Genomic DNA, 23,113 nt, shown 5'->3' on the forward strand with positions numbered 1-23,113 from the left:
AAAAAAAAAAAAATCCTAAATCGTTAAGTTATTTTTGATTAATTACATGGGTTTTTTTTTTTCTGAAATGAATATGGGTTTTAAAATCCCTTGAGGTCAGTCTAGGTGGTGAGTGAGGATGAGAAATAGGGATAGGATTAGGCTAGATTAAGGATTCAATCTCCTTCTAATGTAAGGGGAACAAACATGAGTATAGTGCTTCTGGTTCATTTGGAATGTCTAATTGTTACTTGACTACTCTTTTGTCAATGAAAAGTGTAGGATCTGTGTGCATTGGCTTAACGGTACAAGGGAATGTCTAATTGTTACTTGACTACTCTTTTTGACAAGATACTTCGTTTCGAACTTCTCGCCATTTTCATCTTCTAAAACAAACATTGTGTCTTGCTTTGGCAAATGCTTAATGCAGAATGTTTTAAAAAGACCCTGCCAACCAAAAGTTAAGCACATTAAAATGTATCATCATACTAGTCCTTCCCTAGCCTCCATGTAATACTGTTAACAGCGTGAGTCCAACTTACAAGCCAGAATCCTCCTGAGACATGTGATGGCAACATAACTTTGACCATGCTAGGAAACTGAGGATCTAGGTTTGCTGCAACCTCATTTGCTCTTTCGAGAACAGAAAACTGAGCTTCAGAAGTCTCATATAAACTTTCTTCTGTGGCTCTCTTAAATTTCTTTTGTTCGCTACTGTTGGTAAAGGATTGATGATCAATTGTTATTGTTACTTTCCGGCATAATATGACTTGGGAGAAACATAACGTAATTTAATTAAATGACTGACCTATCAGACTTCACTGAACCAACATTGATCACCTGTATTTCAGAATTTGTATAAAAATTCAGTTAATTCAGCTTGAATCGATTTGCGAAGAAAAGAAACTACCATCAACAAACACTGAAGGTAATCAGGTACTCCTGGCAAGTTCATCGCAACGATTTCCACTTGGGGTTATCTTTAAGGATCAAATATACAGTTCTGGACCCCATAATGTGGAACAAGGTCCCATTTTCTTACATATTTTGGAATTTACAAACAATGAACATACAGATCAAAATTTGTGATTTGCAAGAAGTCTATGGTTGCTATAAAAGGCATGCATTTGTTCAACAACTAAATGTTACCTAGTAAAGCACATTTATACAAAAGCAGGGTCCGTAAGGTCCGTTTAGTGAGAGATCTATTTTTCTAATAATTGTAAGGGATCACTTATTAGACCAACTTCTTGGTCACATAGGCATCTCGAATGTTCAGTTCTTAGGTCTTTATGAATAGATCAATTTTGTAAATTTTCAACTAAATTGATAATTGTTAAGGTACCGAACTAAATCAAACTAATGAACGAACTGAATCTGTCTAATCTCAACCGTTTATGTTTAAAATGATAAATCACAATTATAAACACATTAACGATCATCTGGTTGAAAATTTACAAAATTGATATATGAGATTTAAAAACTGAACGGTCGAGATTAGATACCGATATGTAATCAAAAAAGAGAAAATTAGATAAAAACCCAAAAAACAAAGCTCTTATTAAGAAAAACTCATCCCTATATTTTCTTTTAATCTACACCCAATTCACATAATTGAACATTCCTTATAGGTTTTAAATCTATAATTAACATTTTTCACATTTTTTAGTTTGACTTTTTTGCCCTTCTGATTGAATAAATAAAATATTCCTCAAATATAGTTGTTGACTATTTTTTGAATTTAAATATTTAGAATTTAATACAATCAATTTAATCCTTGATTTTTCTCTTATTTGAAACGATTAATTGCCTTAATTATCCTATATTTCTTCCTTTCCGATGTATCATCAGATTCTGTTAATGTGTTTAACCGTTAATGTTCTATATATTTGCTATTGTGTATCATCAGATTCTGTTATATTCCTATTATATAAATATTTCTCTTTCTCGACATGATTAAACATCCTCTCATTAAGGTATGTTATTCTGCTTATCCGTTCTAATAGGTGTAGTTATACAATCATTCCATATTCATTAATTTTCTAAAATGGTCAAGTTAATGTAATTAGCCCATGTAAAATGTACTTGATGTAGATTGATTGCTTTAAGATTTTTTTTTTCCGCCCCTACATTTTTCTCCACATAGGTGCCTGATTCTATGAGGTGGTCAATGACCACATAATAGTTATGTGTAACTGTAGAGTTTGCTTAATATATAATTATCCCTTAATTTTGGCACATTGAATAATTTTGAATGTGCAAGAGTTTTTGCACTATAATTTAGCAAACTCATTATTATCATTCATTGTTTTACAATTGAAATTGAACTTTACAATATTAAGAAGTTTATTTCTAATATCAAGATAATTTAAATACACATTCTTTTTGAAGGAATAAACCTAAAAATTTATTGAAATAGGGATAATGAGTACAACCATAAATGATGTTCATCCAATATTGAAATAAACAATTTTAAATTTGTTTTTACAATTGAAATATAAACTTTACATTTTCGAACCTAATATAAAGAACATTATAACACTTCATCCGTCATCTCGACTAGCACTTTGCAATGTAGTCTTCATAAATCTCCCAACTACTAGTGCCCTGCATGTTGTGATTCCTTATACAATTGCAAATTACCTTCATAGATCTATTTCAAAGGTAAAACTCTATTAGGATTTAAATACATATATCCAAAATATAGGTATATTAATTGTCAATACTATAGGTTATGGAATAAACAACCTATGATATAGAGTGACACAAATAATTTAAAACTACAAAAACAAACATCTAAATCATAGGTATTACATATTAAAGCAATCTAAGTATCAGGTAATTAGAAACAACGATTCTATTTTGAAGGAATGAAACTAAGTTTTGTACCAGATTCATAAATTGAAATTTCTAATTACTAAAAATCCATCCAATTCAAGCTTTACACAAAATCAAAAGATTAACAAAGATATTATACTAAATAAATCTGATGAATAGGTAATTTGAATTACGAATATGATATATATACCTATTTGAAAGAAAGTCTCTAACCCATAAGAAAATGATGAAATAAACCTCATGAATAGGTCGTTTGAAATCATCCTTTGAAATCATCCTTTGAAATCATATGCAACTTTGTGAAAGGTCTCCACCCAAAGAAAAAATGACGAATGAATTCACTAGCTTCTATATATAGGAAGAAACATAACAAAAATTCATCATTGTATGATAATAATGACATTAATGTAAACACCTAAAATTAAGTACTGATAAAAACCTAAAGTGAATGTAATACCAACAATAACGTCAATCAAACTCCATAATATTTGCTAGTGTTTAAGGATATCTCTATTTGTGTTTGGCCCAAACTCTAGGTTACTTGACCTAGTGGTAATAGGGTTAAATTAGAAGGATCTAGATTCCTATTCAATGTATGATTACTTTCCTTGTACGATTGAGATTCTATGCATTGTAATCCTCTATATAAAGAGGCCCCTATTATCAATGAGAATACACAGCGAATTTCTCTCTCTCAGTTTCAGTTTCTCTACAACACGTTATCAGCACGAAACCCTAACCCTGAAAACCCTAATTTCGTAGCCCTCAAATTCCAACATCCACCACCCCACATATTGAAGCCCTAGCCTCAAGGAACCCAGAACCGGCGGCGGAACCACCGGAACCGGCGGCGGAACCACCGGAACCGGCCGGAAAGCCCCTGAACCGGCCGTCGGAAAAACCGGACCGGCCCCTGCCCCCTGCAAGCACCTGCCGAGTCCTACCGAGTCCTGCCGAGGTCCCTGCACGCCCCTGCCGAGATCTGCCAAGTGCTGCCGAGCTTCTGTCGACAGCCCTGCAAGCATCTGCCGAGAAGCCCAACGCGCACCTGCCGACAGCCCCTGCAAGCCTCCTGCCGAGTCCTGCCGAGTACTGCCGACAGCTGCCGAGAGCCCGGCGCACCCCTGTGCCTGCCCCTGTCGACAGTTGCCGAAAGCCCTGCACACCCCTGTGCCTGCCCCTGTCGACATCTGCCGAGAGCTCCGCACAACCCCTGCGCAGCACCTGCCGAGCATCTGCCTGCCAGCCCTGCACAGCCTCCGCACAGCCCCGCAGCAGCTCCGCACAACCCCTGCAGCAGCCCTGCCTAACTCCGGCCACCAGTTTCCGGCGACCTCCGGTGACCTTTTTCCGGCCATCTACAGTGACTTTTCCTGTCAAATTTCCCGGCCAATTTTCAAGGTAAACTTTTCTAAAAGTTCCCGTTTTTGAAGTTTTTTTTTTCATTCTTTTCTTCTTTTCTCGGGGACTTGCAACCTCCCTTCTTCTACCCCCCTTTCTTCTTCATAGGGGAGACCAAAAGCCGAACTGTGGGGGTTCGTGCTCACTCCAAGCTTAGAGCTTGTAGAGTCCTCCAAACTTAGAGTTTGTTGAGAAGAATACGATCGACCACAAACATCATTGTTTCGATCTAATCCAATCCCTCTTGGAATCGAATTTCTTAGAAGCGACTACGCTCGGAAATTCCTATTTTCTTGGAAGCAATTACGCTCAGGAATTTTATATGTTTTCGTGGTAGCTTTTTCCGCTCCGAAACTAACCATTTTTCCTTGTTCTCTTTCAGGATGAGTAACCTGAACAAATTGGACTTTGCTTCATTGGGAACAACTGGCTCTGGATATCACAGGTGGGTTCGTGATGTCCACCAGCATCTCAAGGCCGATGGAATTCTGGATACGATTCTCGAGCCTAGCCAGGACGTGCTAACTGTTGAGCAAGCTCAAACTTTGGAAGCAAATAGAGCAGCCTTAGAGGCAAATAAGGCGAAAGCCATCATCCTAATGACTCGTCACATGGATGATTCGCTCCAGTACGAGTGTATGAATAAAGAAGACCCCAGAAGACTGTGGGTCTCACTCGAAGAAAGATTTGGCAACGTCCGTGACTCCCTGCTTTCTGACCTAGAAGTGAGATGGCATTGCCTCCGCTTCTGTGATTTCAAGTCAGTTCTTGACTACAACTCGGAAGCACTTCGCATTAAATCCTTAATGGAATTCTGTGATAAAGAGATCACAAATGCGATGTTGATTGAGAAGACTCTCTCTACCTTCCCCGTCTCTGCATTGATGGTTGCTAAGAACTATAGAATCGATATTGCTGCAGGACGGATCACAAGGTTTCATGAGCTCATTGGAGCTATGAATGTCGCTGAAAAGCATGACAACATCCTTGTGAAGAACTATAATTCGAGATCCGTGGAAATAGAGCATATTCCGGAGTCCAATTATAGTCGCGCCCCTAAGAGAATGCGCCAAGAGTGAAACCCTAATACTTATGGAAGTTCTGATCCATATTATCGCTCTACTTGGGAAGGTAACCGCCAATATAGGCAAACACGGAACCGAAGAGGCCAACGTGGAAAGAGAGAGGGAGGCAACGCCTCTGGCCATGTTGGTGGCGCCACCGACATTAAGAGCCATCTAAATGACGCTTTCAAAGCGCCTCAATCAATGGAGTTTGAGCAAAGAGATGTATGTTCTCAATGTGGAGTGTCTGATCATTGGGCACACATTTGTAGAGCTCGTGAAGAAATTGTCACCGCCTACAAAACATATTGTGAAGCAAGAGAAGCTCACTATGTAGAACAAGAAGATCAAGAAGATGATCTAGAGTGAAGGGTTGAAGACTACGAATCTGGCTGGGATCAATAGATCGCCAATTCTGTTTAAGTCTTTATTTTCCAAGAGATGTAGGCAATTGCCATATTATTTTTGTAGTAGATGCCTATGGTTTAGTCTTTCTTCAAAGTAGGCGTACTCAATGTAAATGTGATGTCTAGGAAGGTTTTGAGATAAGTGGTAATTAAGCGAGCTTTGCTCCACCGACATCTCCCTACTCACCTGGTCACATTTGCGTTGGAATTACCGAAAGAAGTTAGACGCTACCATTGTTTTGCATTAGCTAAGCATTTGGATTAGATTCTCCTAATGGTTAAGAGACAATGATGTACTCCGTTGGCTTATGAATAAAATTTTGAGTTCTTTTCATTATGACTCCATTTTGATTCATGAGCATGTTACTTTGTGACTACGATGGCTGGGCCATCAGTATTAATTCAAGGACATGGAATAGCCCAAGTTCTCTTTGCCAAATGGCACCTTGATTAATGTCACAGAAACTCTCTACGCTCCTAGGGCAACTCGCACCTATGGATAGCCAACGGATTCCATGCGAAAACGCATGTAGAGAACAGAAATGAGTTCATTTGTAATGCCTCTAATGATTGCGAACGAATGCGCATCTTAGAGAAGTTTATGTGTCTCTCTAGTGGACTCTATGTCACTATTCGAGCTATTAAATCCAATAAAGTTATGAGAGAAGATCTCTTGGATTTAGACACATATTGGCTTTGTCTCGACAGGATAAGTCACCCTGGTCATGATATGGTGATCCGTCTACTAAAGACTTCACATGGACACCCTCGAGCGAAATGAAGCAAGAATCAAAAATTGATTCCTGGACTTAGCAAGATCGCAACAATTGCAGCATCTGGCGCTGCAGCTGTCTTGGAGCGCCATATGGCCGCCCAAGTCCCTCATGACAACACCATATATGGCGCTACCCATGGCCATGACGCCATGGATGTCAATCCCCATGGTTATAACGCCATGGATGCCACTTCCCATGGTCATGACACCATGATGGGTGATGTAGTCACAAACTTTGCTTCAATATGCGTTTCAAACGCTCAGGCCCAACCAAAACTCTCCTTGGTTGCTTCTAAGGCCTCTCGCTCATTTTACAAAGCCACTTCCTTAGGAAAATTAGGATTGAGACCGTCCTATGCAAAGGATATGAAAATACTCATTATGTTCTTACATAGAATCCGTAGGGATTCTGTGGACTGATTCCACCAACTTGCGGACGTTTAAATATCTCATGATGTTGGTTGATATGCAAACACGCTGGTCACGTGTTGTGCCATTGTCCACTTGTAATGCTGCTTATGAAACACTCCTAGCACACATCATATGACAACGGGCTCACTCCCCGAATCATCCTATTCAGTCAATTGGATTTGACTATGCTAGTGAGTTTACATCGAAGACTTTCGATAGTTATTGCATTTGGGACTGATGTTGGACATCATATTCCCATGAGCACACCCAAATGGTCTCGCGGAAACGACTACGATGGTAGTCCGGACATTGGTAATGCGCACCAATATCCGCCTGGGGTGATGCAATATCGCATGCAGCTATGCTAATTCGTCTACGACCTACCGCCACTCAATGTCTCTCTGCGTTACAGCTAGTGACTGGGTACAAGTATTTTGTACTTACGCACATTTGAGTGAGCCATTTATGTGTCAATTGCGCCGCCACAACGCTCTATAATGGGTCCTTACAGACGAATGAGCAACTCAGTTGGATTTGAGACTCCAACAATCGTCCGCCACTTAATGCCCTTGGTAGGCGATCTCCTTACCGCTAGATTTGCGGATGTCACTTTGATGAGACAGTCTTCCCGTCGTTAGGGGGAGATACGAACACGAATGTTCAACAAGAACGACAGGAATTGTCGTAGTCTGTCCCCACTATGTCTCATCTCGATCCCTGTTAAAGTGACGAGATCACACAAATATGCTGCAAACATGCCTGCAAGGATGGACGTCCCTACGAGAGGACATAGCGCCACCCTACACAGAGGTAGGCATGGCGCCAACGCCATAGAGAGTGGCACTCTGGCGTTACAGGCCATGGCCCCAGCTAGGATGCATGGGAGGCCCGTGGGTTCGAAGGATACTTTGGCACATTCCAATCCTTTGATCATCAAGACTCAAAATCCGTCTCATGAGTATCTTCCGGGTTATGGTTATCGTTGGGGGATGCCTCAACGTAAGAACCCTATTCCTGAGAATATAGAGCTCTATGAAACTTACACTAGTGTACATGAGATGTGGGATAGAAACTCCATCATAATTGATGATGTAGTCACGCATTTCGCTGCGCATGAGTTTGTTGAGTCTGATGATATCGAACCACGCTCCGTTGATGAATGAATGCCAACGTAGAGAGATTTGGCCCAAATGGAAAGATGCGATCCAGGTTAAGATGGATTCTCTAACGAAGAGGAAGGTTTTCTGAGCTAGTGATGCCAACACCTCCTGACATAAAACCTATTGACTAATGGGTCTTCGTTAGAAAGCGTGATGAGAAAAAGAGATGGCAATCTCGCCTTATGGCGCAAGGCTTCTCACAAAACGCCCTGGAATCGACTACGATGAGACATATTCTCTCGTAATGGATGTCATTGCACTCCACTACCTTGTCAGTTTGGTAGTTTCCGAATAACTGAACATGCAGCTTACAAATGTGGTCACTACGTATCTCTATGGGGATCTAGATACGGAATATACATGAAGGTTCATGGTGAACTTCATTTACCCAAGTCAAGTGGCCCTAGACCACGGAGCGCGTTACAAAGAGGTTGAAACGCTCACTAAAGTGACTACTTGATTAGGAAGGGATATGCCCACGCGTTTCCATAACAAGTTTCGGATTCTATCGCGGTTCATGTTGGACATGATCTTCATTGGAAGCCCTTAAAGAGTTAAGGGAAACCGCTGAACACTAGAAATCCGAGTTTGAGATGAAGGATTTTGGGAGAACACGATTATGTCTCGGTTTGGAACTTGAGCATCGTGTTGATAGATGCTTAGGCATTTTGACAACGTCAAGCCTTCAAGCACCCCCATGATCGTTCGTAGTCTTGATCCTGAAAAGGATCCTCTTCGTCAAAAGGATGATGACGAAGATTTGCTAGAGGCAGAAGTGCCTTACTTGAGTACAATAGGGGCATTATTGTACTTAGTTAAATGCACAAGACCGGACATCTCATTTGCAGTAAGCTTGTTAACTAAGATATAGCTTTGCGCCAACGCAACGCCATTAGGATTGTTGTAAAAGATATCTTTCAGTACTTGAGATGTGCGATTGATATGGGTTTGTTCTATCCCTACAGAGAGATGATGGATTCAGACCCATCACACACCAGGAACGCCGCCAACACTGGTCTGCGTCCCCTCTCCCCATCCCAAAACGAAGTTAGCGTTTTGGAAGATTTTGCTGATGCTGGGTATCTCTCTGACCCACACAAAGGTCATTCCCAAATTGGTTAAGTGTTCACCATGGGTAAAGACTGCGATATCTTGGAGGTCTACAGAATAGACCCTAGTCGCTATATCTTCGAACAATGCAGAGATCATTGCTCTTCACGAAGACATTCGTGAATGTATATGGATTGGATCCATAATTACGCATGTTCGAACAATTGTGGTTTGAAGTCTACCATAGATGAGCCTACGAGCATTTAGGATAATGCAGCTTGTTTTGAACAAATGAAGCAAGGCTACATCAAAGCGACAACACCAAGCTTAATCAGCAACAACAGACTCTCCTCAAGATCAAAGTGAACTAGGTTCAATCTGAGGACAGTGTGGCAGACTTGCTCACTAAGTCATTGCCTAAATTCCACTTTCGAGAAACATGTTGGTAGCATCATTTACGGAAGTTATCCGAACTCCCATGACCGTAGTCATCAGGGGGAGATGCAGACATCAGGGGGAGATGTCTACATGTATGGTCTCGAAACGTGAAGGGTGTGTTGTGCTCTTTTTCCCCTTCGACCGAGGTTATTTTTGTCCCACTGGGTTTTTGTTACTCAGCAAGGTTTTTAACGAGGCAACGAGAGAAGCACCGCGTTTGGACAACACAAGGGGGAGTGTTTAAGGATATCTCTATTTGTGTTTGGCCCAAACTCTAGGTTACTTGACCTAGTGGTAATAGGGTTAAATTAGAAGGATCTAGATTCCTATTCAATGTATGATTACTTTCCTTGTACGATTGAGATTCTATGCATTGTAATCCTCTATATAAAGAGGCCCCTATTATCAATGAGAATACACAGCGAATTTCTCTCTCTCAATTTCAGTTTCTCTACAACAGCTAGATGATTTTGACTATTAATCCTATTTAATAGGTGAATGGGGAATTTGATAATGGCAGCTTCAGTAATTCTTAACAACATTGAGTTTTAATACTTACCCTATTTAATAGGTTTTTTTTTATTTTGAATAAACCTAATTAATTGGTTTGGGTGTATATTAAAACACTCTTATGGATGGGTTTATTCTATAAGAGGTGTGTGAATTTGGGTGTAGAATCAAATTCCCCATCAAAAAATGGGTCTCAGTGTCTCACAACTCCACAAGAGATCCCTGAATATGGCCAAGAAAATGGATCCCTTAGTGAAAGGGCACTCTATCCTCTATTCAAATTTAGAAAGATTCAAAGTTTTTACATTCATGCAGCCATGCCTTTGTGTATTTCACAACTGGGAAGAAGAGCAAAAGAAACCGAAAAGAAACAAGAAATAAATTAGGGGGAAAGAAACAGAGGAAAAACAGAACGTAATTCTTCTCACATTGTTTCTAATCGTCTGCTTTTCTTCATTGTTTGATGATCTTGCCCTCTTATTCTGCGAAGCAAAACCCTACAGTTGATCATTCACTTACTTACTCTGCTAACAAGAAAACCCATACACACGTCTAAAACATAAGTAGAGATAGAGAGACAGAGCATTTACCTTGGAGCTCTGTTTCTGCTCTTTTACAAAAGCCATGGACTCCCTCTCTCTCTCTCACTCAAAGACTCTGAGCTTGGAGAGTGAACTGTAGAATAGAGAAAGATGCAAGTGAGACACGCTAGGGGACTAGAAGCTTGCCTAAAATGGGAGCCGATTGTCGAAATTAATATGGGTCGTGGCGTCGTGCTATGTCTTCGTGTCAAACCCAACTTTTAACCCATTATTATCTGATCGTGTTTGTCGTGTCGTGTCAACTTTACTCCATTAATTATTAAATAGCCCAAGGTAAAGTTATCTCAGATATTGTGGTGCTCTGCTTTGAGTTGACTATTACCTTAATTTCGAACTATTATTAAATGAGCTCAGTTCACATTTTTAAATTATTCTATATTTAAAGGGTGAGTTTACTGTTACACTATTTATTAGAGTTAGAAAAGGCATGTTTGTCCTCACTGCTCGAGAAGAATATCGAGCTGGTTTTGGGTTTGATTTGTATGGAAATTATTCTATGCACCAACGGTGCAAGTGACCCAACCCTTATAAAATAATCTCAACCATTGATATTTATTATCAACTTTATTTTTAATAAACAAAAAGTGTATTTAATGCAATCTAACCATTCATTTATGTTGGTGCAAGTGCACGGCGGTGCTCTGAATAATCTCTCTGATTTGTAAGAGACAGAGTTTAGTGTCTTTCTCATCAGATACTGTTGGTTTTTTTTGTTTGAAATTTTTGACCTGTTGAATTATGCTGTTTCACTCCAGTTGCAAACCAGAGTTTTTTTTTTTTTTTTTGGATAAGTGGAGGTCCAAAGGACCCAAAAAGAAACAAAAAAAAAACACAACCCAACCTCAGCCAATGGCTGTTACAACTTTCCTGTATCTAAGGACTTCACACAAATCATCTAACAAAAAACTAGTGATCTGTGGAGGAGGTTGCTCAAAGTAGACGGCACCGATCTCAGTAGATAAATTGCATCTTGATAGTGCATCAGCAACCGTATTAACTTCCCGAAACACATGACTGATAATACACTCTGAAAAACCAGCCTGAAGGTGAAGACAATAATCAATCACAGTCTTCAAAGGGTGCAGCTCATCCACCCCATTATTCACCAAGTTAACCAAAACTTTAGAATCGCATTCCACAACCACTTTGTCCATGCCAATATCAGCCGCCAATTTTAATCCAAGAAGCATACCCCATGCCTCAGCTTCAAAAACTTCACCATGCCCAAAATGAGCCGCAAAACCATTTATCCAATTTCCAAACTGATCTCTAATAACCCCTCCAGCTCCAATATTTCCATGAAGATTGGATCTAGCACCATCCACATTCAGTTTGACCCATCCATTAGCAGGTTTCAGCCATTTCAGAGCCACAGAAGCTTGTTCATTCACTACGTTCTTCTTCTCTTGGGAAAGAAACCATTCAGTAGCACTTTCAATGATTATTTTAGTTGGATTAATAGGAAACTGGAATCCTTCTTCAAAGACATTTGTGTTCCTCCATTTCCAGATATACCAACATGTAAAAGTAAAGAGAACATTCCAGTTCATACCCCCATAACACTTCATAGAGCAGTGACCATTGGCAGCTAACCAGCCTACCCAATCAAGCTGCATAGCCCTCTTGATACTATTAGAACAGTTAAGCTTCTGCCAAATTTTAGTAACTCTAGGACAATCTCTTAGCATATGAAGTAGAGATTCAGTATGGACATGACAAATAGGTTTCTCTGTTAACGTAAAAGACACTATACCCCAATTATATTACAAAAATAGCAAAGGTTGTAGCTATTTAGGTGGTTAGAAAGATACAAAGGTAAATGAATAGGAGTAGTGTGAGTTTGAGTGGTTGGAAACATAATTTGAAACTAAAATTGAAATAAATGAGCATGTTTGACAACCTGTTATTGATTGGATAGAAGTTTTTACTTTTTATAATTCTTGGTGAGGAGAAGAAAAAGGGCAAAAAAAAAAAAAAAAAAAAAAACTATTAGTTTAGATTTTGTGTTTTATTGTTGTTGTCATTATCGGATGTTTGGTTAGGAGCTGAGTTTTTGCGTGTGGTAAGAATTTTGGTGTGATTGCCTGTTTTTGTTTTATATTTCGCCTTGATTTTTCAATCTTTATGACTGCAACTAACTGGATTGTTGATATTGGTTAAGTTCTCTGAATTGCATAAACTTAGAAGGGGGAAAATAATCTGGGTTGGATAAACTTAGAAGGGGAAAATAATCTTGGTTCCATAATCAGACAGAATTGTGAACAGTGACTTAATAATGTCTTAATTCTTAAATTAGGAGGTGGAGGAGTTTGGTGGTAATAATTGTTCACAACTAATTTTGATTACAAATTTGACTCTTTGTTCCCTCTTTGTCTCCATGCATCAAGTCAGAAAATTGTTCACAACTAATTTTGATTACAAATTTGACAGTTCGACTTGAAAAGGCCACCTGATTGAACCATGAAACATGAGATATTTGGTGTTTTGTCATTGGAAATTATTCTATGCACCGACGGTGCAAGTGACCCAACCCTTATAAAATAATCTCAACCATTGATATTTATTATCAACTTTATTTTTAATAAACAAAAAGTGTATTTAATGCAATCTAACCATTCATTTATGTTGGTGCAAGTGCACGGCGGTGCTCTGAATAATCATGTGGGTTATATTTATATAAACATGTGGGTTTTTTCTTTTATGGAAAGAACGGGATTTGGGATTTGACAAAGAAAAAAGTAATTCCAAAAAGTGCAAGATTTTGTGTGTGACAATGTGATAGATGTATCAATTTATGAAGGAGTGAATATGCTTTAAAGGCTGTGTGTGAGAAAGGTGATCTAATGGAATTTTGCATAACAGTATTGAATATCTTAATACATTTGCTGAACTACTACCGATATGCTAAATTGCTAATGGTACCTACCCTGTTTTATTTTCACATTTTTTTTTTGACCAACTGCTTTTGTGCAGGTTTAAAACAGAATAGCAACTAAAGTGTCAAAGCTGCAGAGTTTAAAATAAAGGGTGAGCCATTTCTTTAATATTTCTTTCTTGCATTGGGACAGGCTTTAACTATATGATTATTCGATGTTTACTCCTGCTTTATTTCACATTCCAGTCCAGTTGCAAACCAGAGTTTCTTTGTGAAGTGTGAGGCATTGCAGTCCACAAAAGACCGGAGTTTCTTTGTGAAAATTCATTTGGTTTGCATATTTATTTTGCATTCCAGTTCAGTTGCAAACCAGAGTTTCTTTATTCGCTGACCAACTCCTTTTGTGCACGTTTAAAACACACCAGCAGCTAAAGTGTCAAAGCTCTAGAATTTAAAATCAAGGGTGAGGCATTTTGTTTTATATTTTTTTCTTGCACCTTTTGTCCAAAGCTCTAGAGTGACTTAATAATGTCTTAATTCTTAAATTAGGAGGTGGAGGAGTTAGGTGGTAATAATTAGACGCTTGGTCGGAATTGTCCCTCCAACTGTCCGCTTCATTTGCCAGCTACTGAAGCACTCTCTCTCAAATCTGAACTCTCAATACTGCAGAAGAGGGAAGAAGGGTAAGAGGAAACGAGAGGAGACGGAGATATTGAGGAGGTTTTGATCTGGGTTCTGCCGACAGGAGGAACGAAGATGCAGAGGAGAGAAGGGAAAAGAAGATGAAGAGGGAGAGCCTTCAGCAATTAGATACGCTCTGATCGAAATTCCAAGGTACGATTTTCACATTGAATCCTGTCAATTCTATGATGTATGATGTGAGAATAATTGATTGGTTAGCTATCAAGAAGTATATCTATCAGTTGGAAAAGGTATTGTTTTATTTTCTTCCTTTTGATTTCTGTTTCTTTTCATTCCTGCATGGTTCTTTGTTCTGGAGGTTCGGAGTCTGATTTGAGTGGGATCTGGAATTGATTTTGAGAAATTATGTTAGGTGAAGAATTGGATTCTTTGGTTTAGGATTATTGGGATATAAAGTAGGGAATTGGTTTTGATTTTGATTAAGGTTTTATTGATTTGTATAGGTCATTGAAAGGGTTTTCATATTTATTTTTTATTTTTAGGGATGAGAAGAGATGAGTTTTGCAGCAGAATCTCAGCCAAAACAGGTTGGATTTCTAATTTCTAATGTTGTTTATGCGATCTGTTTATGTGATGTGATGTGATGTGTGAGGTACAAGTTTATTTGTGATTGGTCTTTCAAAGACTTTGAGAATTTAAGATGCTGTAGTACTATTTTAGCTTTGAAGAATCCAGTCTTTTTATGAACGAAAGTAACTGCTGCTAAGATGACAGTAAACGAAATATGATTTATACCGTTCAATTACAACACTATAATGTAATTGACCATCCATCACATTCTTTTTCTGAAAGGTAGAAATGTGCCTTTGAATCAAGTCTTACGAATTTGTCATATGGAAAGCATGAAATATGCATTTGATGATGCTGTAAGAAATTTGTTTGGTGAACTGCAGATGCAAAATTCAAAAAATTAGTAATTTTTCTTTCTCTAGATGGGAGATTAACAGTCTACAAACTATTTGTATGTCCCAAATCTGTGTACATTTCCCTTCGTTGATTTTTCGACTACCAAATAATATGAAATTGATGAATATCTTATGCCTTTTTAGCAATGTGATGACCTATTAAGTGATTAAGTTTACAAGTCATGGTCAATTCTTATTCAGGCCGATATCGCGTATTGTCATTGCAGGGAATGCCTCAAAGTCTCTTATCAGAGGACTGATTAACTCATTATAATGTTTAATTTGCTCCATTATTATCATTGCAGGGAATGCCCTGAGAAATGTAAGGAAGCTGTTGCATTACTGATGGTTGCTGTAGCTAGATTTTCTGATTTACCAGTACGTCCGTACATTGTCTGACATTAGGCAACTATTTCAAGAGAGATATGCGAACTCTCTAGCTTATTGTGTGGATCAAAAGGTAATTTTATGGACCTTCTTATGGGACATTTTCAAAGCTCCAACTCTGAATTCATATATAAAGTTGCCTTTTATCTGTATATGGGATTCACCACCTCCATGTATTTATCTTTGTGCTTGCAGTTTTTCATGTGCTCTACTGCATCACAACCTCAGCTTTGGGAGGCACAAGGTACTCTCTCTCTCTCTCTCTCTCTCTCTCTCTCTCTCTCTCTCTCTCTCTCTCTCTCTCTCTCTCTCTCTCTCTCTCTCTCTCTCTCTCTCTCTCTCTCTCTCAACAATTCATTGTTTTTGTTTTTCTAGACTAATATTGAGAATATCGAAGTATTGGGAGAAAGAGACAAAAATAGTTGCATACCAGTTTAGTAATGGTAAATTGGTTCAATCTCTTCACTTAAAAGCTAAATGCATCCATTTCTTCAACATGATGATTCACTTAACTATGCAAATCAATTAGTTAGTCTGCAGGCTGACTTTCTTTACATATCAAGTGTTCCTACAAATTAAGCTTTTGTGACCTATACTTTTTTTCCTTTTTGCAATCTATAATGTCATCTCAGATACCGGTTGACAAATTTTTAGCTTTCTTAGTCGCTAGAACTTCTTGGATTATACCTTATAAAGTGTTTGCATTGCAGATTCAGAAAGGTTTAGGTATGCAAGGGATACATCATTCGGAAAGAGTCATTTGAACTTCTGGAGCCAGTCATCAGTTTTCCTTTGCATTGTACGTAAAGCACTACTTTGAAGTCGAGCATTATTGCATTGTTAATAGGAATTTGTACTTGCAATTGTTGGATTTTACAAATAATTAACTCAGTAATGCATCCAGTATGTAAAAGCTATGACAACAAGGTTTAAGGGTATTCTTCTTTTCTTATCAGGTGTGCTTCTTCAGACAGTTTTTCAGGCAGTTACTATGAGTACTTGACTCTGAGGCATGGTTTTATCTCGGTAAGTAAAACAGTTTTAAAACTCAATTCTCTTACATTTACGAGGTCTTAGGTCAGACTAAATCTCAAATTCTATGGTTTGTGATTTCAGGCACATTTAGCACATGAGATCATTTATTCTCATGCTAATGGGTGAGAGAAGAGGATTTGGTAAAGAACTGGTCAGGCATAGATGGATGGGGAGATATGAAGCTCATTTATGGAACAAAGGGTCTTGGAACCCAACACAAAGGAAGAAGCTAGACTGCTCAAAACCACTTAATTGTCAGATATACATATCTTCAATCATCTAACACAAAATGTATATGCAGGGGCTTATGACGAAGAAGAATCCACAGCAAAAGCATTTGAGTTGGCAGCACTCAAGTAGCGGGGAGCATCAACTTTTACAAATTTTCTGGTGTAGGATTATGAGAATGAAATTGATCTGTTGAACACTAACAAAAAGAAGAGTACTTGGCCTCTCAAAGAAGCTATTTATTCATCTTCAAATTAATAAGCAGTTGAGCAGCCTCCTTATCTGTTGTAAAAATTTCAAGAGATGAATTTGATCTATCTATGTACTAATTATTTGATAGCTTTTTGTTCAAACCTGTTAGATATCAAATTCATACTAAATTGCTCTCTATAAATGAGTGGATGCAAAGTGACACATCTTCAATTTTTCATTTGTGTTTGATTAAGTATTTACTAGCAGTATATAGCTCTCCGTGTACCCTTTCAAATTCTAAGGCAGTTCAATTTCACAGGAATTGGAAACGAAAACCCATTTTAGTGTCTGAAAAAAGAGAAGTTGATCTCAAGGACCCAGTAGTGGAACAAGAAGACGAAGAAGAAGCTGCATATATACAAAAGAAAATGGTAGCGAAATGGGCATTCACTCACCCGCAGCAAAGCGCGGGCTGCCTGCTAGTGTAATTAGGAGACAGCACCTTTAAAAGTTCAAATCCCATAAGACCAACCCTTAATTGCAAAGATTGTCTGCAGCAGTCGCTTATAGAAAAAGAAGTTACGTAAACTCAGTAATTCATTATTGTCTCGACCAGATCTCTAGATTCATCTTAGCTTGCATTAAGAGGACAACATTGCTGATTTTCATCTTGTCAAATATCAAGAGTTGCAAATATGAGTGTAGAGTAAATCCCTGTCCTAAACTAATTAAATCTCGATCAGTTTGGCATCCCACTGATTAGATCAGTCTCTCTACAAAATAAACAAAGAAAGAAGTTTAAAAGTAGTCAAACGAGACTGTCTCCTCTAAAAGCTCCAATGGAAGCAGAAATCTGTACCACAGTTGAACAGAAAAATTCCTTCCCCAAGTTGAGCATATCATCCCACACTTGCTGGGTCCTTAATTAATCAGATGATAGCAACTCATAAACCATCTCTAATTGTTGATTCAAAAGGAATATGTAGTTCACCTCAGCATTTTATATATGTTGATCGATCACCATGTTGTTCCAATATAAGCTCTTGGTGAAATGCTTCCACCCGCCTGCAACTCTTCTGCATCAATGTCCTCCTCAATCTGGGCGGACATTTTTAAGAGGCTCAAATGCTGTTTTCCTCAACTCTTCTACACCTTTGAACCTTTTTATCAAGGATAACTCAAACTTGCAACAGGCATGTATTGCCTTCTTCTTAGGAAAAACTGAATGAAATCCATGGTATGTCCAACCTTGCTTGCTAATGAAGTACATAATCCACTTGCTCTGAATACATACAAAAGTTCCATTGTTAATAAAATCCATTATTAGCAACTAGCTAACTAATTCACCCAAAAAAAGCAATTACCTATTGTATTAGCCATATCTGGAGCATCGAGTTCCTTTGCAACTCAACTTAATACAGACATTGCATAAGGATTTTTCCCTACAAAAAAAGAAACCATCAAAAATCAAAGGCTACAAACATGAGTGCAGACTAGGTCCAATTACCAAATACAATCTCGAGCAATTTATAAGCAGCCCACTTATTGGATGTTACTAGCAGATCTAAATTAAGCCAATCTAAAACGTGATTTCAACCAAAAGATCAGTTCAAGTGTAAGGCTTTTTGTGTACCTGTCCTTTCATTTCTGAAATATTGATCAATGTGCGTGTCTTTACTGCTCTGGAACAAACAAGGAATTCAGACATAGATACCCTCAGTGTTGGTCTTATCAACTCCATTGATCATGCTCTAGAGGTTTGCTTCCAACGACTCACTAGATCATTTCCTCAAAATTGAACACTCCTGAACGAAGTAAGTCGAGGAAATTCATAAATGTTTTAGTGTTCAACCGGACTAGTTCTGTTCTACTACACATGGCAAGTTCAGAAGTAGAAACAATATATGATATACACACACCATATGCATGTGCCATTATCTCAAAGACAGGGAATAACTACCTTTCACATTGTGTTATGATGATCAAGCATCATGCTTTTAAAGGAGTAGTTCTTCCGAGGTAAGTGTTTTGTAACTTGGGTGTGTGAATGTCATCCTCAGTGGCAGCAGAATCAGCATATACCTGGACAACAGAATGCGTTTCTGATTCAAATATGATTTTGAGAATGATAAATAGTAGGCTATAAAAGAAGCCTCAAAACACACAAAAAGAAAAAGATAATGAACCTACTGGAAGTCAGCTGAACTATCATCCGCCTTCTCCTTCCAAATCTTCGATCAGGTGGACTCCCCAGCTTACCCCAAAAGGCCTTTCTGTATCAATAAAAATTTCTTTAAGACGAACCATAACTCGAAACATATCAGGTGATGATATCCCACTTTCACTCAACCTCTTTTTTACTGTCACGAATGGAATATAATGCACCCACACTTCTTCATCCCTAGACATGAGATTCTCATCAAACTTTATTCCATTGATGTGAACCAAATGAGTGAGAAAAGGAGGAAAATCAGGCTTATCAGAATACGATTGAATACAGAGAGCCAACCCTTTGTTGTCCCAATTGGAGTTTTGAGGAATTTCAATGCAAAACTCATGCTCTTTATTTATCACTTTACCATTCACATCCAATTTCGCATCCTGACGGCAGGTGAACCAGTTTGGAAGCGGAGCACTTGCAGGAAATGTTACTTGGAATTCTTCAGATTTCGCACAAGAGAAAAATAGAGTCAACAGAGCCGTCAATTTCACAGGCAGCGATCGTAATGAACAACAACTCCAGTCAAGGACCCTCAACTGGTTGGGGAGATAATCCACGCTCTCTCCACTAAGCATCTCATCACCATTGACTTCAAAAATTTGAAGATTTTTCAAGTTTGTGAAGCTTCCGCCGTCCAACTGTATGCTTTGTGAATTCCAAACTCCTCTTCCCAACACGATGGCTTTAATTTTATCCGTTCCCTAATTAACAACAATTGCATCAAATTAAGCAATTTATTCTCATAATAAATATTTGCATTAAATTCTAAAATTCTTCAAGATTTTATAAGCAAGGATGTATTAAATATCATAAAGCTAAATAATTTTAAATATCACTTACTGTGTTTTCCTCAAGGACCTCGCGAATATCCTCATGAAGCCACAGTCTACTACATTTTCCTATCTCAGGAGATTCTTGCCGAACAATTTCTTTTCCCATGTCCTCTATAAGATCATGCATCCAAATCCAATCGTTTTTCTCAATTTTTATTAAGGCCTTTTCTACGAGGACTTCGAGAGCATACTTGGGAAGGTCACAGCTTTGCAGCACATCAATCACATAACTTTTTTCATGACCTTTAAAGAAACATGCAATATGAAGAAAAACTTCTTGTATCTGATCATGCAATCCATCATAACTTCTTTGGAGAATTTTTTGAATATCTTTGTTAGGACATCTCCTGTAATACTCTAATGCAGCTTTCCACACATCCTTATCCTTTTTACTACATAGGTCTGACCCCAAAACTTCCAAAACTAACAGAATCCCTTTAGCATAAGGGAAAATTTCGCAAACAGTACACCAAGTAAAGGTCACTAATAATTTTTATACATAAAGTTCCAAACCAAACATTTCGGTACACGAAATCTGAAACTCGACCCACTATCAGTACACGACATCAATTTTTGACACCAAAATGTCCATTATGCCCTCAGTTCTTTTTTTTTTTAATAAATTTTTTTTTCTGTTATTTTAATTTTCCTTCGTTTTTTCTGTTATTTTTTTTTTCTGTTATTTTTTTTTCCTTCGTTTTTATCTCTTTCTTCTTCCTCACCTCCACGCTCACTCCCTCGCTTCCAACGCCGCCCTTGCCCTCCAATTGGTGAGATTTATGGTCCTACAACTTATATTTGTAACTCAGCCAATATTTAGTCATGTGAAAAGAAAGAAAGAGATAAAAACGAGGAAAAAAAAAACGAAGGAAGAAAAAAAAATAACAGAAAAAACGAAGGAAAAAAAATTTATTAAAAAAAAAAAAGAACTGAGGGCATAATGGACATTTTAGTGTCAAAAATTGACGTCGTGTACTGATAATGAGTCGAGTTTCAGATTTTGTGTACCGAAATGTTTGGTTTGGAACTTTATGTATAAGAATTATTAGTGGCCTTTACTTGGTGTACTGTTTGCGAAATTTTCCCTTAGCATAATGTATTACCTCAGTTGCAAGTTCAAAGAAGCCATCCGGACATATATCTCCTTTGAAGGCATAGCAATTGAAGAGCTTTGAAGCATCTTCATGATTTAATTCCTTGACCTCATATGTTGAATCAGGACTTACACAATTTGTATCTCTTGTTGTTATGATAATTTTACTTCCTGGACCAAACCAACCAGACTCTGCAGCAAGTGCTTCTAACTGACCCAAGCAGTCCACATCATCAATAACTAAAAGAACCTTTTTCTGGCTTAGTTTTTGCTTCAGTAGAGTGATTCCTTTAGCAACATTTTCCACATTAGGTGGATTCCTCTCTATATTCTTAAGAAAATTGTTTTGTAGCTTGACAAGACCTCCAGATGAAGATGATTCCTCTCTAACATTTGCCAGGAAACAGCTATGTTCAAACTTATTGCTAATTGAATTGTAAACAGCTTTCGCAAGTGTTGACTTTCCTATTCCGCCAATTCCCCATATCCCTACCATGTGAGGCTTGTCTTGCCCGACATTTAAGAGCTTAAGTATGTCTTTTACACTAAATTCTATTCCAACAGGATGTGTTGCCACATTTAAAGGGGTGCATCTCATTATTTTGGTTGATATATGTTTAACAATTTCATCAATGACATTCGCTTCATGCCTGCAAATGTAAAAGCATATAAAATATTCAGATCAAACTTTCCTACATGTCTAGTTTTTTAGGGGACGGATCAATGGCAGACTAGATCATAGTCAAGATTATACTCTAATTCTAGTTCATTAGTTAGTGAAACTATTCATGCATGGGTAAGATTAAACATTATGTAATTTGTTAACTATCTGTTAATGGTGGAATGTTAAAATCTGCATTAATTATAAAGTTGAGATGCTTGAGATTGAACATACGTACCCTCCATCCTTGATCTGCCACCCAGACAAATCTGCTGCTTTTCTAAGAGCTGCCTTCCAACTGTCCATCTTCTCTAAGTTATCCTTGTGTTTGCTAAGGCGAGCAATTGCCTTACCAACCTGGCCCTTCTGGTATCGTATCTCCCACGGTTCTACCTTGTAGAAAATTGGGTAAACGATTTGTTGGTTGGATTCTTCACATTCAAAGATCTCGACAAGTTCATCCAAGCACCACTTCGAAGATGCATAGTTGGCAGAAAATACAACAATGGAAATCCTTGATCCTCCTATTGCTTCGAGAAGCTCCTTTGTTATATCTTCTCCTCTTGTAAGGTCATTATCTATGTAGGTCCTAATTCCCTTGTTAACCAAATTGCTGTGCAAATGGCTTGTGAAATTGTTGCGCGTATCCAGACCTCTGAAGCTCAGAAAGACATCGTGTGTGAACGAATGGGTGGAAGAAGGGGAAGAAGAGGAAGAGGAAGAAGCTCCGACTTGAGGTTTGCTCAGATCCATGTTGTTCTTGTTGTTTGGTGATGCCGGTCGATCCTTGGACCTAGAAATTTTCACAAATAAAGCAAAGGCCACCAGGCCAAGAAGGGACCAGCGCAGATCCATGGTGTTTGATTGCAGGAGGATGAGTGAGGAGGCTGGATTGAAATAATTTAGGATGGTATTGATTATGTCAAGGACTATATATATATATATATATATATATATATATATATATATCAGGCCTCTCGGTTTGGCAATGTGCAGAGCAGTTTCCTGGCACCTTCAGCGAAAGTGGGAGACAGACACCAGTGGGAACTTCAGTACGTGTGAATACATATGAGCGTTCACGTTACGTAGTCAAGAATGGCTGCAAACTTTTTTTTTTCCGTTCACATGGACTGTTGGGTCCCCTCTGCCTTACTTTTCTAATCTCAACACTTTCGTAGTTTTGTTTTCTGTCTTCTGAGTTCTGACAACTGAAGTTGTATAATAATTAATACCAGTAATTAGCTATCTTAATTAGATTCTGTCATAGTGTTGGCTTAATTACACAGTTCAGAATGGTCTTCTCAAGTCAATAGTTTGACAATATATATCACGTACACGTACTGAGA

At 38.2% G+C, this 23,113-nt stretch overlaps 2 protein-coding genes across 2 annotated transcripts; both read right to left on the reverse strand.

Moving 5' to 3' along the window:
* Nucleotides 1-142: 142 nt before the first annotated feature.
* Nucleotides 143-934, reverse strand: LOC133737204 (B3 domain-containing protein Os03g0184500-like). The gene is made up of 5 exons (XM_062164812.1): nt 890-934; nt 788-819; nt 522-693; nt 310-426; nt 143-166 (listed from the first exon to the last, which is right to left on the reverse strand). The coding sequence occupies exons 1-5, from the start codon at nt 932-934 to the stop codon at nt 143-145; spliced, it is 390 nt and encodes a 129-aa protein (XP_062020796.1).
* A 16,604-nt stretch (nt 935-17,538) lies between these two features.
* Nucleotides 17,539-22,709, reverse strand: LOC133736873 (disease resistance protein RPV1-like). The gene is made up of 8 exons (XM_062164473.1): nt 22,006-22,709; nt 21,089-21,756; nt 20,021-20,448; nt 19,150-19,881; nt 18,920-19,041; nt 18,593-18,764; nt 18,324-18,401; nt 17,539-18,241 (listed from the first exon to the last, which is right to left on the reverse strand). The coding sequence occupies exons 1-4, from the start codon at nt 22,620-22,622 to the stop codon at nt 19,168-19,170; spliced, it is 2,427 nt and encodes an 808-aa protein (XP_062020457.1). The 5' UTR covers nt 22,623-22,709; the 3' UTR covers nt 17,539-18,241; nt 18,324-18,401; nt 18,593-18,764; nt 18,920-19,041; nt 19,150-19,167.
* Nucleotides 22,710-23,113: the final 404 nt, after the last annotated feature.

Source organism: Rosa rugosa, chromosome 3, assembly GCF_958449725.1.
Source record: "Rosa rugosa chromosome 3, drRosRugo1.1, whole genome shotgun sequence".
NCBI classification, from domain to species: domain Eukaryota; kingdom Viridiplantae; phylum Streptophyta; class Magnoliopsida; order Rosales; family Rosaceae; genus Rosa; species Rosa rugosa.